The sequence below is a fragment of the Giraffa tippelskirchi genome, chromosome 14, assembly GCF_054371585.1.
Source record: "Giraffa tippelskirchi isolate mGirTip1 chromosome 14, T2T-mGirTip1v1.2.pri, whole genome shotgun sequence".
Taxonomy (NCBI): domain Eukaryota; kingdom Metazoa; phylum Chordata; class Mammalia; order Artiodactyla; family Giraffidae; genus Giraffa; species Giraffa tippelskirchi.
The window spans coordinates 34,630,495-34,646,143 of record NC_137288.1 but is presented as its reverse complement, the minus strand read 5'-3'; the positions used below and the strand labels follow the sequence as shown (position 1 = coordinate 34,646,143).

Sequence of the window (15,649 nt, the reverse complement as noted above, 5' to 3'; positions counted from 1 at the left end):
CTTTGATGATTTTACCTGGCACCTGTCATTGCTTTCACTGAACTCTTCTCTGTTTGCTCTGTTAGATTATGCGTTAGGTTTATAAGTTGAAAACACTGCTATACATCATAGTTTGTTTAGACTAATTATAACTAAATTTTAATTCTTGAAATCATAAGTGCTGTTGGGACTGTTAAAATTTTTTTCCTCAGAATTACTTTTTAATATGGAAGGTGAAAAAAACAGATATGGTCAGAAGCATTTGGGAGAGAGCAGTGACTAAGAGACAAAGTGAATTGATTTTTTATATTGATTATAATCAGCTGCTTACTCTTTGCTTATATTAATCCCTTAAGATTATCTCTTTGAAGGAGTACATTGTAATAATGACATCTCAAATAATACTTAACATTTTTTATATTTAAAAATGGAATGAGTCCCTAGCATTTGAATTATCTTCAGTGTACATTTGATTCTTTTTGATAGAGATAGAAAATTATTCTGAAGGTCATTATTCTGAAACTAATAGAACATAGGTAACTTCAGGGGTTTTTTTGTTTGTGTTTGTTTTTTAATCTTCATTGTGCCTGGAATGGTAGAGGTGTACTTTCATGGAGTATTAGAATTTAAAGGAATAGCATGTGTGCTAAGTCCCTTCAGTTGTGTCCAGCTCTCTGCAACCCCGTGGACTGTGTAGCCCACCAGGCTCCTCTGTCCATGGGATTCTCCAGGCAAGAATACTGGAGTGGGTTGCTGTACCCTCCTCCAGGTGAGCTTCCTGACCCAGGGGTCGAACTTGTGTCTCTTAGGTTTCCTACATTGGCAAGCGGGTTCTTTACCACTAACACCACCAAGGAATAGCAGTAGTTATATAATGTGAGTTGAGTCCAGTGCAAAATGAAAATGTGGGGCCTCTTACTAAAAACCATTTAGAATTTCAAGACTGTGAAAGCAGAGCATTAAACCAAATGTGGAGCCCTTCCAAGTGTGGGGCCCCATGTGACTCCACAGGTCACAGGTGTGTGAAGCTTGCCCTGCAAGGAAATCTTAGTGTACATTTAGTACAGGCTCCTCCTGTTACAAATGAAAATACATAGCATTTATATGCAATGAGATGCTGATACATTGTTACCATATAGCAGGACCAAAACCTCAACCTTTAAAAATTGCCCTTCTGAAGGTTTCTCTAGGCGTATTTAGTCAGTGTAATTTAAAACTGCTATCAGTTATTCATAGTGGTCATAAAAATAATGGCATTGATAGGGGAAATAAATGATTCCAGAAAATTGTATCCTAAATTGTTTCCCAGTTTTCCATCCAGCAAGGTTTCTCTTTTTTTTTTTTAAATCTTTGTCATAGTTTCTGTCCTGCTGCAAATTTTGTTAGTTTAGATTTAAATTTCTTTATTCTCCTGGAAATGCCCTGAGAGTTCTAATGAGCCTTGAAAGGCCTCACAGGAAAGGGACTGAAAAGAAGCAGAGGACATTTATAACCTACAGTGTAGATAATGAGCCCTTTACAACTGAGAATGTGCCTGTGTCAGTGTTGTGGATATTCCATTGCTGTGGGGCACATGGAAGAACAGGCAGCATGTGTTTGTTATTTATTTTTATATATTTACTTTATTTATTTGACTGCACCCGGTCTTAGTTGCAACATACAAACTTTTAGTTGTGGCATGTAGGATCTAGTTCCCTGACCAAGGGATTGAACTCCTGCCCCTGTATTGGGAGGATGGAGTCCTAACCACTGGACGACCAGGGAAGTTCCCAGCATGTGTTAGTTTCTGAAAGTCTGCTGTATACATCCCTGTCACTATAGTTTTTTTTAATTAAATACTTTTATTAACTAGTAATCAAACGGTTTTGGAGAATCCCTTTAATTATGACTGCTAATGGAAATAAATGGAACCAGCTACCTCTTGAGCATGATGGCTGGTCACATCACTTTAAAACTTAAATGTTGCTCTGATAGCTACTTCAGGCAGCATTTTTATATCTTGTTTCATTAGCTTAGCCAATTTTAAATGATGTTTTAATAAAACTGATAGACAATATAATGTGAAGTAGACCTGCTCTTCTATCATTGTAGAATACATTGGATAGCCAACTGAAGAGAACTACTAAAAAAGTTCATGAGCAAACAAACGACAAACTTAGGAACATGGTGGGGTTAAGGGGGTTTGTGATGCAGACAGCTGCCGTTTCGTGGAGCCGCCTCTCAGCTCACATAACAGAAATCAGCTCAGTTGATGAGAAACAATAAGACCTAACACCCTTCTAAACTGAATAATTTGGGGGTCATCTTTTACTGTTTTGATTGCTCTGTGAAGTTGCCAGCTAGAATGCTGAATCCACTTTACTCAACTTTCCGTTTTTGGCTGACTTTTACTACAGTCTGGTGTCTTAACAAAGAGCCTTTGCTTAAGCGCTGAGCCAGGAGCTGAGACCCGTGTCGTGGATACCACTTGCACATTAGGGTAAAAACAGAATAAGGGAAATGATATGCCTGTTTGAGAGTGTTGCCTTTTACAGAGTGGCTCTGAAGTTCATAAAGTGCTTTGCAGGTGAAATTCAGTAATCTGGTGAACATTTTTGGAGTGTGTGTGATGTGTTAGATTCTGTAGATGATAGAAAGGTAAGGCATAATTCCTGCTGTAGTTAAAGATAAGACCTAAAACTATAGTTAGACTAAAAGTTGATTCAGTGATGTAGTCACTTGTTCCATAGCTCGGTGAAGCAGACGCTGCTCCGCACTGTGAGTTCAAAAGTGCCTGCCAGGACCCACAGTCGGAGACTGGACTTGACGTACAAACGTACACCTGCGTGATGACGTCAGCAGAGGTGTGCGGAGCGGGAGGTGTGAGGAGGTTGAGGAGCCGTTCCTCGAGCCCCAGCCGTGTGTCAGCAGGCACCGCCTGGGTCCCAGGAATACAAACCCTCGGCCTTCACGGAGCTCTGTCCTGAGTGGTGTATGAATCCGGCAGATGGACAGGCAGAGGCCGTTTCAGACAGAGGAGTCAACCCGTGGAGACGGAGAAGCAAGAGACAGCCTGGCGCTGGAGCCTGGGCGTGGTGGCAGGCAGGGCCCCTGAGGGAGGTGCGGACTGGGGGCTGACGCGGGCCAGCTCGTGCGGGGCAGGGGCCCCAGCGCTCCTCCAGGCGCGTCTGTGGCTTCCGGTCTCCTCCTCAGTGGCAGTGCCGCAGGAAAGCCTTTCCTGGTCACCCGGCAGAGAGGAACTGCTCAGGCCCTTGCTAACACAGCACCTATCCTTTTTATTTATTTTCGGAGCGCTCCTTACTAGCTGACGCTTTTTGTGTATTTTTTATTTGTAATCTGTGTCCCGACACTTGGCTCCAGTGAGGCCAGGAGCCGGTCTGTCATGTCTATTGCTGTGTCCCTCGCACCTAGAGCCCAGCATACAGCTGGTATCTGCTGCGTGTTTGTGGAATGAATGTAAGTATGAAATGTTTCACTATAAATTTTGGATTTTATTCTGTAGACCAGTGGCTCTCAATATTATTGTTCTCTGGACCCCTTTATACCAAAAAATTACTGAGGACCTCAAAGATTTTTTTCTTTTGTGGATTATACTTCTTAATGTTTATCGTATTAAAGATAACCTAGACATTTTAAAGACATTAATTGATTTAAAATAATAAACCAATTGCATGTTAATGTAAATGTATTAAAAAAATAACTGTCTTCCAAAGCAAAAAATGAATGAGAAGTGTGAAAGTGTTACATTTGTGCACATCTCATTGTCCAGCTTCTCACAGCCGGATTCTCCGATCTTCTTCCCTATTCAGTCTTTTACAATATCATATGTCCCCTATCCTCTGGACTCAGCTATATAATCTGGTGGAATGAGAGTGAAAGGAGAATGGTGACTTGATATTAGTATTCAGTTAGTTTTAACCTTGCAGACTTCTTGAAAGGATCTTGAGGACCCCCACCCCAGATGGGGTCCCTGGACTGCTGCCATTTTAAGATCTGCTGCTGTAGGTGGATGGTTTTGTAACTTTTTAGTAGCAGGAGTGTGTCTCAAATTTATCTTCAACCAAGCTTCAATGTATAGATAAAGAGAGCTGTATGGGTTACAGTGTTGGGTTACAGCTGTATGGGTTACTGTATGGGTTATTAGAGTGTACCTCTGTTTCTTTGAAATGGATCCAGTTGTGTAATATTAACATATCTGTAGGCTGCTTAGCATCCTACTTCACATCAAGAGAAGAGGAAAATACTCATTTCTTATAATTGTATGTCTAGTAAAAATTAATTGGTGGTATGTGGTGGAAATACTTAATGTTTTAGTAATAGCTACCTTGTTTAAGGTTGAAGTCTCCACCTTACTCTAGATCCTTCTTAAGGATTGTTATTTCTTCTTTCCATTGCTCCTACTACCTTCTGGGATACAGTTCAGTTTGCTTATGTTTTACTGTTTACTGTCTGTACCTCTCCTCTCACTTAGGGGTTTTGAATACGTTAATCTTTATTTAGTGATATATAGCAAGTGTGTAGAACAGTGCATCTGTGTTGGGAGTTAGGTCCCAGGACCCCTGAATTCACTTTCTTTCTCATTCCGTGGCTAAGCTGCTAAATTGGCCAAGGAGTTGATACCTCCAGAATGAGAACATTGTGTGAAGAGAGTGAGCATAGTGTGTTTGCTCTGAACCACTTGGTACCATAGTTAAATGTCAGTGTTTTATTTAATGGCTGTTAATGTAGCATAGCTTACTATGTTTTAGCATGCACTACTAGAATTTTATAAAGGCTGTTTTCCCTAAAATACATGATCATTGGTTTGTTTTTATTAAAAAAAAAAAGATTAATTGCAACTAGAGACCTTATTTTCTTAGGTTTACTTTTCCAATAATAAGAAATTTTACTGAAATTTGCAGCAACCTTATAGAAATATGTATACCATTAAACATTACCTAACCCAGGTTTTTAAAAAACAAGTTGCTTTCTTTATACATCTAAGAGTAGGTAAAATAAAATTCAATCAGGGCCCAATATGTAATCAGACAAAGTGAGAAGGTAACATAACCTAATTCTACTTGCCAAATACAGGAGAAATTCTCATGGTCGGGAGACTGGAGGAGAGAGGCAGCTGGCAAGAGGCCAGCAAGTGCTTGTGAAAGTGAAAGTCGCTCAGTCATGTCTGACTCTTTGTGACCCCTTGGAATGTAGCCTGCCAGGCTCCTCTGTCCATGGAATTCTCCAGGCAAGAATACTGGAGTGGGTTGCCATTCGCTTCTCCAGAGGATCTTCCCGATCCAGGGATTGAACCCAGCTCCTGCATTGCAGGCAGATTCTTTACCAGCTGAGCCACAAGGGAAGCCCAAGAATATTGGAGTGGGTGTCTATGCCTTCTCCAGCCGATCTTCCCAACCCAGGAATCGAACTGAGGTCTCTGGGGTCTCCTGCATTGCACGCTGATTCTTTACCAACAGAGCTATCAGGAAAGCCTTGGACAGTGCTATAAGCAGCATCACCATCAGCTGGCTTTATTATACTGCTGTGTTTAAAATGCTGTTGTAACTCAGGAGCTTCCCTGTAACTCAGATGGTAAAGAGTCTGTCTGCGATGCAGGAAACACAGGTTCAATCCCTGGGTCAGGAAGATCCCTGGGGAAGGGAATGGCGACCCACTCCAGTATTCTTGCCTGGAGAATTCCATGGACAGAGGAGCCTAGAGGGCTACAGCCCATGGGGTTGCAAAGAGTCAGACACAGCTGAGCAACTTTCACTTTGCCTCAGGAAACATTCTCAAGTTGGTCTGTTTTGTTATTATGTGGAACTGTTTCTAGTATTTTTTATCTTAAAGAAGGATTACAGGTTCCTCTAAAGCTTCTCTTTTTTACAAGTAAATCCCATCTCTCTGTTTTGTAGATCCTGTCCTTTGGGAGTTTTCTCTGACAGACAAAGTAAAGTGACCATGTTGGAACATTAGTCCATTACCATCATTATTACCAGTATCATTAAAAAGGAGATCATCCATTGTTTATAATTATAATACAGTGTTTATATAGACTATAAACTCTAGCTTTATTGTCTACCTTTTAGGAGATGGAAGGGAAGATTGAGGGATACAGAGAACAGCAATGAAGATAATTACAGGACTGGAAAGTACAGTCTCAGTTTTGCAGTTCAGTGTTTAAAGGTGTGATTTAATTACTGACTCAACTTTATATGTGATTCTTCTTATGAAAAGAGAAAAACCTGTTTTAAAGAGTTGTAAATAGGGCACATCTCCATAAAAGATAGAATGAAATATAATTGGGCAAATTCCTTTCTTTAGTAGGTTTAACATTCAGAAGAACTGCCTAATTAGTGATAGCAATTGATTCCTAATTATCTTTAGAAGTATGAAGGATGATTCTCATTTAACCATTCTCTCAGTAAATGTTAAAGTGTCTATTTTGCTTGGATATCATAAGTTTATTTTTAAATTTCATTTACTTTAATTTTTTGAATAGGTAGCATAATAACTTGTTAAGCAGCATCTCCAATTATTGATATTAGAGTGTACTATTAATATTAGAGTGTACCTCTGTTTCTTTGAAGTGGATCCAGTTGTGTAATATTAACATATCTGTAGGCTGCTTAGCATCCTACTTCACATCAAGAGAAGAGGAAAATACTCATTTCTTATAATTGTATGTCTAGTAAAAATTAATTGGTGGTATGTGGTGGAAATACTTAATGTTTTAGTAATAGCTACCTTGTTTAAGGTTGAAGTCCCCACCTTACTCTAGATCCTTCTTAAGGATTGTTATTTCTTCTCTCCATTGCTCCTGGGATACAGTTCAGTTTGCTTGTTTTACTGTTTACTGTCTGTACCTCTCCTCCCACTTAGGGTGTTTGAATGCGTTCATCTTTATTTAGTGATATATGCCAAGTGTGTAGAACAGTGTTTGGTATGTTTTTGTTAATCAAATGAATCATTTTTCTTTTGGGTTTTAGAAGTAGAGGTACATTTCTTGGCTGGGGGAGGATACTCAGCAACAAACTATTCAAAATGTATAGAGGCTTCAGTTTCTGGCAGTGTGGCAAATTAGAGAGTAAAAAAAAAGAATGTTTCCTCTTATGAAACATTACAAATACTGAATCAGATATTCAGAGTGCCTTTTAAATGTGTAGATGAACTGACAAGCAAGTAAGGAAAACTCCTCAGAAGCCAAAAACAAGACATTTTGAATCCAGGGAGGTAAGCTAATGAGATTATGGCTGCTGTGCCGGGGTGCTGGTATCTGTAGATCCCTGGAGGCCTGGAGCTTTGGGTTTTCAGGGTGACCATGGGGAAACTGTCTAGACAGAGTCTCCGGATCAAGCAAAGTGAGAAGTTAGGTCCAGAGACCCTTGTATAAAGCTGAAATTCCCTAAAAGATGTTGGTAGATAAACTAGGAAAAAACTAAAAAAACCTGTGGCACAGTGCATGGGTGGGGACAGTAGATGTGAGGCAAGGAGGACTGCCCGTCTCAGGTTGTCTTTCATTGGAAGGGTGAGCGGTCCTCCCTGGGAAATGATAACCACACGTCCACTCTTCACCAGGCTTGGGGTTGGAGCTCACGCTACCGGAATGGCACCAAAAAAAAAAAGCCAAGAAATTAGTGAGGAGGGGAGATAGTGTCTTACTTCACACCATATTAAAAAAAAAAAAAAATTCCAGATGGATTAAAAACTTGTAAAAGGCAAAACTTAAGCCTTCAGAGGGTGCTTTATGATTTCAGGCTTTCTTAACTAGTTTCCAGAAGCACAGCTGTTGAAGGAAAAGGTTAATAAATTGGGCTGTATTAAAACTAAGATCTTTTGTTTCTTGTTGAAAACAGTGTGTTGGGACTTCCTTAGTGGTCCAGTGGGGAAGCCTCCACGCTCCCAGTGCAGGGGGCCTAGGTTCAGTCGCTAGTCAGGGAACGGGATCCCACATGCTGCAGCTGAGACCTGGCTCAGCCAAATAAATAAATAAACTAAAAGAACAAAAAACTGTGTAAAGACAAGTCACAAGTGCACAAATAGAAGTTATTTCTAACACATACAACTAACAGATTTTTTTTGTCGCAGTAATATATATGTATATATGTCAGCACACATACATGTTAATGTGAAAAGATAAATGAGCAATAGAGAGGAAAAGCTTTTCATATTAAAAAAATGAATAGCCACTAAATATTTGTCAACAGGGAAATGTAAATTAAAATTACATTGACAAAATTATAAAAGTTGAATAATATGCAGTATACTCTTGTAATGCTCTATGGCCAAGGTCAGCAAACTTTCTATAAAGGGCCAGATAATATTTTAGGCTTTTCAGGCTGTGCAGTCTCTGTTGTAATCGCTCAGCTTTGCTATTGTAGAGCAAAAGCAGCCATAAACCATACATAAACAAATAGAATGGGTGTGGCTGTGTTTCCACAAAATTTTATTTATAAAAATAGTGTTTCGCCAACCTCTGCTCTGTGGCGCCAGAGGTAATGAACTATTAATAAATCAACATGGACAGATCTCACAAACTAGATTACTAAGATAGCAAAAAAGACATTATCATGTGATTCCATGAATGTACCTTCCAAAGGTGGACAATAAAGAATATAAATGTATGGGTTTACCATGTTTACTGGGACTTGACTGATTTTGAGTTCTGGCCTTTAACAGAGTCTGTGTTGGCCAAATTACCTACCTACCTTAGAGCATCAGGTTTCTTACCTGTTCAATGATGGGCTTAATGGTTCCTAGCTCTTTGGCTTGTTGGGAGGATTTTGTTGTATAGTGGTCCTGAAAGTGCTTAGCACAAAGTTAAAAGTTCAGTAACTGTGGCTCTGCCTTCATTCTCCTTTTACAACCTAAATTTCCATTAAAAGAAAGGATAACCTTTCTTGCTTTGGGAACTTGAGGTATTTTTTTTATCTAGCCTTGCACAGCATGTGGTTAATGTGGCTGATAGCAAGGTTTGAGATAGCCTTACCTGAAGTGCTGAGTAAGGTTTAATTTCTTTTAATTGGCACAGTTTGTGAGACCCTCTGATGTTTTAGTGTCATGTTTAAATCACCAGACTTGGTGTAACTTGCTAAATACGTGACAAAAACAGCTTCCAGTATCACTTAACCATCCTCTGTAGCATGTAGCATTGTGGGAACTCCTTTCTCAGAGCTCTGTCATCTTTTGCTTTTATGTTCTACTCTCCAGATTCTTCTCTGACCTCTTAGACCTTTCAGTTCTCTAAATGTTGCTCACCCCTGAAACTCATGACATATCAGCTTTTTCAGCTGAAAAATGATAAAACCCATTCAGACAGTTTTCCCCTCAATCTTGTGTCTGTGGCTTCTGTTCTCTGTAATCTCCTTTCGTACCATCAGTATCCTGATCACAGATGTTCATGTTAGCTGTCTCCTCCCTAAGGATAATGACATGGCCTAACTCACCTTTATTTTCGCATGGTCTGGTTACATGCTTGGCATATAGTACATAGGTGCTTATTATATTGAAGTTAAGTGAATGAATGTATTCATGACTTGATTTTGTTCACAAAACACCAGTGTTTCGATAATTGGCCTGCCAAAGTAGGATTTTAAATCTATTCATAACTCTAAATCGGCTTTTAGCTATCTGAAACAAAGTTAAAAATTGTTTCTTTATATCTCAAAAAATTGTAATATATTTAAAAGTAGAGGAAATAGTAAAGCAAACCCCTGACACTGGTTTCCATCTTCCAGATTCAGCAAAAGTTAAGATTTGCCACGTGTGCTTCACCTCTCAATTCTTTCCACCACCCTCCTCCCAAGCCCAAGGATCTTTTTTTTTTTAATTAATTTTATCGTAGCACAGTTGATTTAAGATGTTGCATTAGAAACCCAAGTATCTTAAAGCAATACGAGACATCATGCTGTTTTGCTTCTAACAGTCTTCATAGTGGATCTTTTAAAAGTGAGAATATTTTTACATCTAGCCGTATCACTGTTATTCCTAATAAAATTAACAACAATTTCTTAATATCATCTTACCCAGTCCATGGTCGGATTTCCCCAGTGGTCCCTTAGTGTCCGTTTGAGTTGGCTTGTTGATTCATAAGTCAAACAGATCCACACGTTACATTTGGTTTTTGTGAAAAAAACCCTTCTTAAGAAATAAAGCAATACCTAGTTTTTATTATTTCTCTCTCCCCCCTCCTTTTTTTTTCTTTTCTTTTCTTTTCTTTATGCTCTCTCAAGATTAGAGTCCTTTATAATAAAACCAAAATCTTTGCAATTTTAGGTAAAGGGTTCATCTCCCTTAAGACTACTTTGCTGTTCTTTTTGGTTAATCACTTAGCATGTGCAGGGCAGTACTATCCTTAACAGCACAGCAAAATGCAGACTGAAAGCTGTTAAATTTAACTGTTTCCTGCAGTACTGTTAGGACTTTTCATTAAGCCTATAAAACTATTTTATGTTCATTAAAAGTTATGTTCTTAGATAATGTTTAAACATATCTTAAATATTTTATAGTTATTTTTCTTGAATTTATGATTGTAAGGAGGAAGCTAAATCTAGGCTTAAGTAACATAGTATGTTTGGAAAACTCTACTTATTGATGAACTTAATTCTTAAGTTCTGACATGGAGAAATATCATCTGTAGAAAATTTACCTTTGGTCATATTTTTGTCAATAATAAAGAAAAATGTGTAACTGTTCAGTGTGTATCATAAGGAAAGGAGTGATGACTCAAGTGTTTAGAGGTTTTGGTAGAATATAATTTTGAGAATTAAGTGGAACTTTAAAAAATAGTGCAGAAGTAATGTTTTGAGTTCTTGATGTGAATTAAAAAGAGTTATTTCAGGGACTTTTTCAACAATTTCCTTGTTAACTTTCTATTGTATTGTTAAATGGTTAATATCCTAATTGCAGTGGTTTTGGGGGTTTCTGAGAGCAGAAAGCAAATCCTGTGTTTGCTCCCAAAAAGCTGAAAAAAATTACAAGAAAATACACTTGGGGTATTATCTCCTAGTGTGGATCTTAAGTAGCATCAGTGCAGAGGCTATGTGAAACTAGAAGACTAAATTAAGAGAGTGAGGTAGAAAATAGCTATTCACAGAAACAAAAGGCAAAGGGCCAGAGTTGAATAAAAACAGCAAGAGAAAATGCAGAAACAATATAAGCAACAAAGAGGTTAAGTGGCGTTAGAGAGAAACCAGATTGGGGGAAAAATTCCCCACAAAACCTGATATACCACATTGCTGGCTGGTTAAGGGGAGAATCTGAAGAGCATGTCTTATAATCTCTGGTGCTTGTTGTTTAATCGCCAAGTTGTGTCTGACTGTTTTGCGACTCCATGGACTATGTAGCCCGCCAGGCTTCGCTGTCCCAGGGATTCTCCAGGCAAGAATACTGGAGTGAGTTGCCATTTCCTTCCCCAGGGGATTTTCCCAACCCAAGAAGAAGCCTGCATTGGCAGAAGAATTCTTTACCACTGAGCCACCAGGGAAGTCCTGTAATGTGTGGACCTGGAATAAATCTGTGAAGTAGAATTCATGACTAACTGGAATACCATCTTTCTGTAACACAGTAATAGATTAACAAAGGGTATTGTTTTTGTTTTTGTTTTCCTGTTTTGTTTTAATGGTAACTAAATATTTCAGACCATTATCTTGGTCTGATGCCTACCTCCATCCCAGATTTCCATTTTGGTCTGTTGAGCAAATTTAAAACTTTTTCGATTTCAAAAGGTCACTTAAAATTAACATCCAAGTAACATCAGACAGTGTTTTAAGTGAAGTAATTCTTAAAAGCCTCTTCATGTTTGCAGTCATAAAAGCCAGATTTCATTTGAGGGTTCTGTTGTCCTTTGCTATTTTTCCCCCCTTCTCTCTTTCCAGATGATTCCATGGAGGAGGAGGAAAAGTATGGCACTGAGCTCTGGGGAATGCATGGGAGAAGGAAAAATAGGAAAAGGGAATGACAACAGAGATTTCCACTTACTCTGCAAATGTTTTTGGTTTTTCTCATCCCAGGTCCAGAGCCAAGAGACTCTGGGATCTTACAGTCTTGTTTGTTATCCAAACTGGCAGTAGCAGTGCTGGTGGTAATAGCATAGTACTGTCTGCGTTCTTGGAGTGTGGTTGGTTGGCCAGTTTCTAGTGAATTCTTTATCCACTCTGCTTGGCCACCTCAGCGTATACATGTTGCCTGTGCATTTTGGCTTGATCTGTGGGTCAACATCTGCCTATGGGTGACATTTAAGAATCCCTATTTAATATCTGAGAAGTAAAGGATATTTTTTAAATAAAAGATTTTAAACATACAGAAAAGTACAGTAGCAGAAGACAAGGAACAGCCATGAACTCACCTTTTCCCTGTGTCTTATCTTTACATTTTTCGCTATTTGATTCTGTGTCAGTTAGTATTAATATTCGGTTTAGCTCCGTTCTTCATGTTTACATTCTGGGCAGTGAAGTCAGTTCCCTTTCAGTACGTTTCCCATACCCCGCCCAGTGATTTCTGATTAATCCTTGGTGGTGGTTTAGTCACTAAGTCATGTCCGACTCTTGTGATCCCATGGTCTGTAGCCTGCCAGGCTCCTCTGTCCATGGGATTTTCCAGGCGAGAATACTGGAGTGGGTTGCCATTTCCTTCTCCAAAATTAATCCTTACTGGCTACCTTAATCTGTGTGGCAGGCCAGGATATGTAAATTGCCAGTCACAGTACAGTAGTTTGAAAAGAGACAAGAGGAAAGCAGATATTCAGGGAGCATCTAGCAACTTGCCAAAATTTTAGGTCTCTTACCTTTAAAAAAAAGTTCATTATAGTTGAAGCCCTTCCCTTCTTCCTTAGAATTAACCATATATGAATGTGGTATATTATTCTCATGCATATTATTTTGTCTTTACATTATATGTTTGTGTGCATAAACAGTGTCTTATTTTAGTATCTTTTAAAACTGTGTATAAGTGGAACATTCTGTGCATATCCTGCAGATTACTTTTTCCCTTCATTCAGCATTATTTACCCAATTGATACATATAATTCTACTTGAACTGTGTGTAGTGTTGTTATACGGTTCATGTATCCACTTTCCTCTTGATGCATTTTTAGGTTATTACCTTTCTTCCCCTTACCTTTCTTACCTTACAAAAACAAAACTTGTGTTTTTGCTAATCTGTTGAAGTCAAATTCATTTCCCTGAATACTACTGAGGTTGAGTATATTTTCATGTTCTTTGGCTATGTATGATTCCTTTTCTGTGATTTGCCCATTCATACCTTTTGGCCATTTTTCACTTGTGTGTTTTTATTTTGATTTGGAGAAGTTTTTAAATACATTCCGATTAAGAAGCTGCTTACAATGCAGAAAACCCCGGCTCGATTCCTAAGTCGGAAAGATCCCCTGGAGGAGGAAATGGCAACCCACTCCAGTATTCTTGCCTGGAGAATCCCATGGACAGAAGAGCCTGGTGGGCTACGATGCATGGGGTCACAAAGAGTCGGTCACGACTGAGTGACTAAACCACCACCACCACTAATCTTTTGCTGATTATTTCTGTTGTGGATATTTTCCCATAGTCTTTGGCTTATCATTTAAATGTCTGTGATGTTTTCAGTTGTATTAAAAATTTTTAATTTCCATAAAGTAGTTATTTTTTCTTTTATGGTTTGTGCTTTTTGAGTGTTCATTTAAAAATTATTCTGTAACCAAGGACTTACAGATACTTTGCCTCATTTTCTTTTAAAGTTTGAGGTAGGAATTTTACTTTTACATGTGGATGAACGTTTATTAAATAGTCCATCCCTTTCATACATTTGTGGTGCCACCTCTGTCATGTACCATTTGTATGCTCAAGGGCGTCTGATTCTGGACTTTGTTCTATTTGATTAATTTTTTAATCTGCCTCTGCCCACGATCACACTGACTTCATTCCTATAGCTTGATTGACATGTAGCAGTCAGAGTTCCATTGCCTTGCTGTTCAAAATTTTTATTGGCCACAAAAAATCAAAATCTTTTGTGGCTTTGCCCTTCAGTTTGATTTTAGGATCTGCTTTTAAAGTTCTTTGAAAAACTATATTGAGATTTTTCTTAGAAATGTATTAATTATGTAGATTAATGCTGAGATAATTTACTTCTCTAATAAATCTTCCATTTGTGAGCATGCTATATCTTCATATTTTAAAAGGTCTTTCTAAGAAATTTTCTTGGAATTTTTAGTTGAATTTTGTATGTCATTCTTGAATCCAGCAACCTTGGTAAAAGTTCTCATTATTTCTAATTGTTTTTATTTTTTTGGATTTTTCTGTCATTTCCTTTGTAGTTGCTCTGTTTTTTTCTTTCCAATTCTTAAATCCTTTATTTCTTCTTGTTTTACTGTTCTGAATAGGAATTCCAGTACATTGTTCAGAGGAAAAAGTGATAGAAGGCATTTTTGACCTTTTCCTAACTTCATTCAAAGGGAATGCTTCCAACACTTCGCCAGTAAGCGTTTTGTTTACTGTAGATTTAGGGCAGATAACCTTATCAGGTTAACAAAATTCATTCTTTTTTCTAGTTTCCTACCATTTCTTTGTTTTTGTTTTAAATATCATGAATAGATGCTAGGTTGTATTATTAAGTGTAAAAGGTAAGTCCCTTGCAACCATATAGTTACATTTCCTCCCACCACTGTCCTTTGCTCTAATTTTGTCTTAAACTTCATCTGTATGTTAATAAATTGTACAATATAAAGTTAGAATTTTTCTTTTCATCAACCATCTCTTTTAAGAAATCAAGAGGAGAAAATACAGGCTTTTATATTTAGTGGTATTCACCGTTGCTGATAGTCTTCATTTCTCTTACAGGTCTGCGTTTGCATCTGGTTTCATTTTCCTTCTGCATCTCTCACAGGCCTGCATACAGGTCTGTGAGAGATGAGCTGTTTTGGCTTTTTCTTATCTGAAAATGCCTTTGTTTCATGTAACGAGAAGTCATCCATTTTTTTCTCTGTATGTGATGCTGTCTTTTTTTTTCTTCCTCTGGTTGGTTTACGATATTCTCTGAATCTTTAGTTTTCAGCAGTTTGAATATGATGTGCTCTCGTTGTGGTTTTCTTTGTATTTTTGTATTTTCTTTGTATTTTGCTTGGGGTTAACTGAACTCAGATTTGCAGTTTTCTCTTTTCCACAAGCTGTGGACATTTTCAGTTCTTACTTTTATGTATACTTTTCTGCATATCTTTCTCTGCATAAGTTTCTCAGATGGAAACTTCATGGAAGGGCTTCCCTGGTGACACAGTGGTAAAGAATCTGCCTGCCAACGCGGGAGACGCAGGTTTAATCCCTGGGTCAGAAAGATCTTCTGGAGAAGTAAATGGCTACCCACTCCAGTATTCTTGCCTGAAAAATTCCGTGGACAGAGGAGCCTGGCAGGCTATAGTCCATGGGGTCGCAAAGAGTCAGATACGACTTAGCAACCGAACAGCCACCGCAAACTTCATTGTAGATGATAGTTCCTGTTGGATGAGAGTTCCTTGCCAGTATTTGATATTGTCAATGTTCTGAATTTTAGCCATTGTAGTTCATGTATAGAGGTATTTTGTTGTTTGAATTATATTTTACTGGTACATGGACCATCTCTTCATATGTTTGTTTGCCATCTGTATATCTTTGGTAAGGTTGCTTTCACTTTTAACTGCTCTGTAAACTGCTCTGAATCCTTACATAGC

General features: G+C 38.3%; 1 protein-coding gene across 3 annotated transcripts in view; it reads left to right on the top strand.

The window, feature by feature from the left end:
• The window catches only part of GALNT1 (polypeptide N-acetylgalactosaminyltransferase 1), a 118,310-nt gene that overhangs the window by 25,192 nt on the left and 77,469 nt on the right, over positions 1-15,649 (top strand). Inside the window, exons 1-2 of one of the 3 annotated variants that reach the window (XM_081562426.1) lie at positions 2,807-3,435; positions 11,266-11,351. The exons of the other annotated variants lie outside the window; for them this stretch is intronic. Coding sequence (XP_081418552.1) covers positions 3,430-3,435; positions 11,266-11,351 — 92 coding nt within the window. The 5' untranslated portion in view covers positions 2,807-3,429. Of the gene's footprint in view, positions 1-2,806; positions 3,436-11,265; positions 11,352-15,649 lie in introns of those variants that run through there. 3 annotated transcript variants of the gene reach the window in all.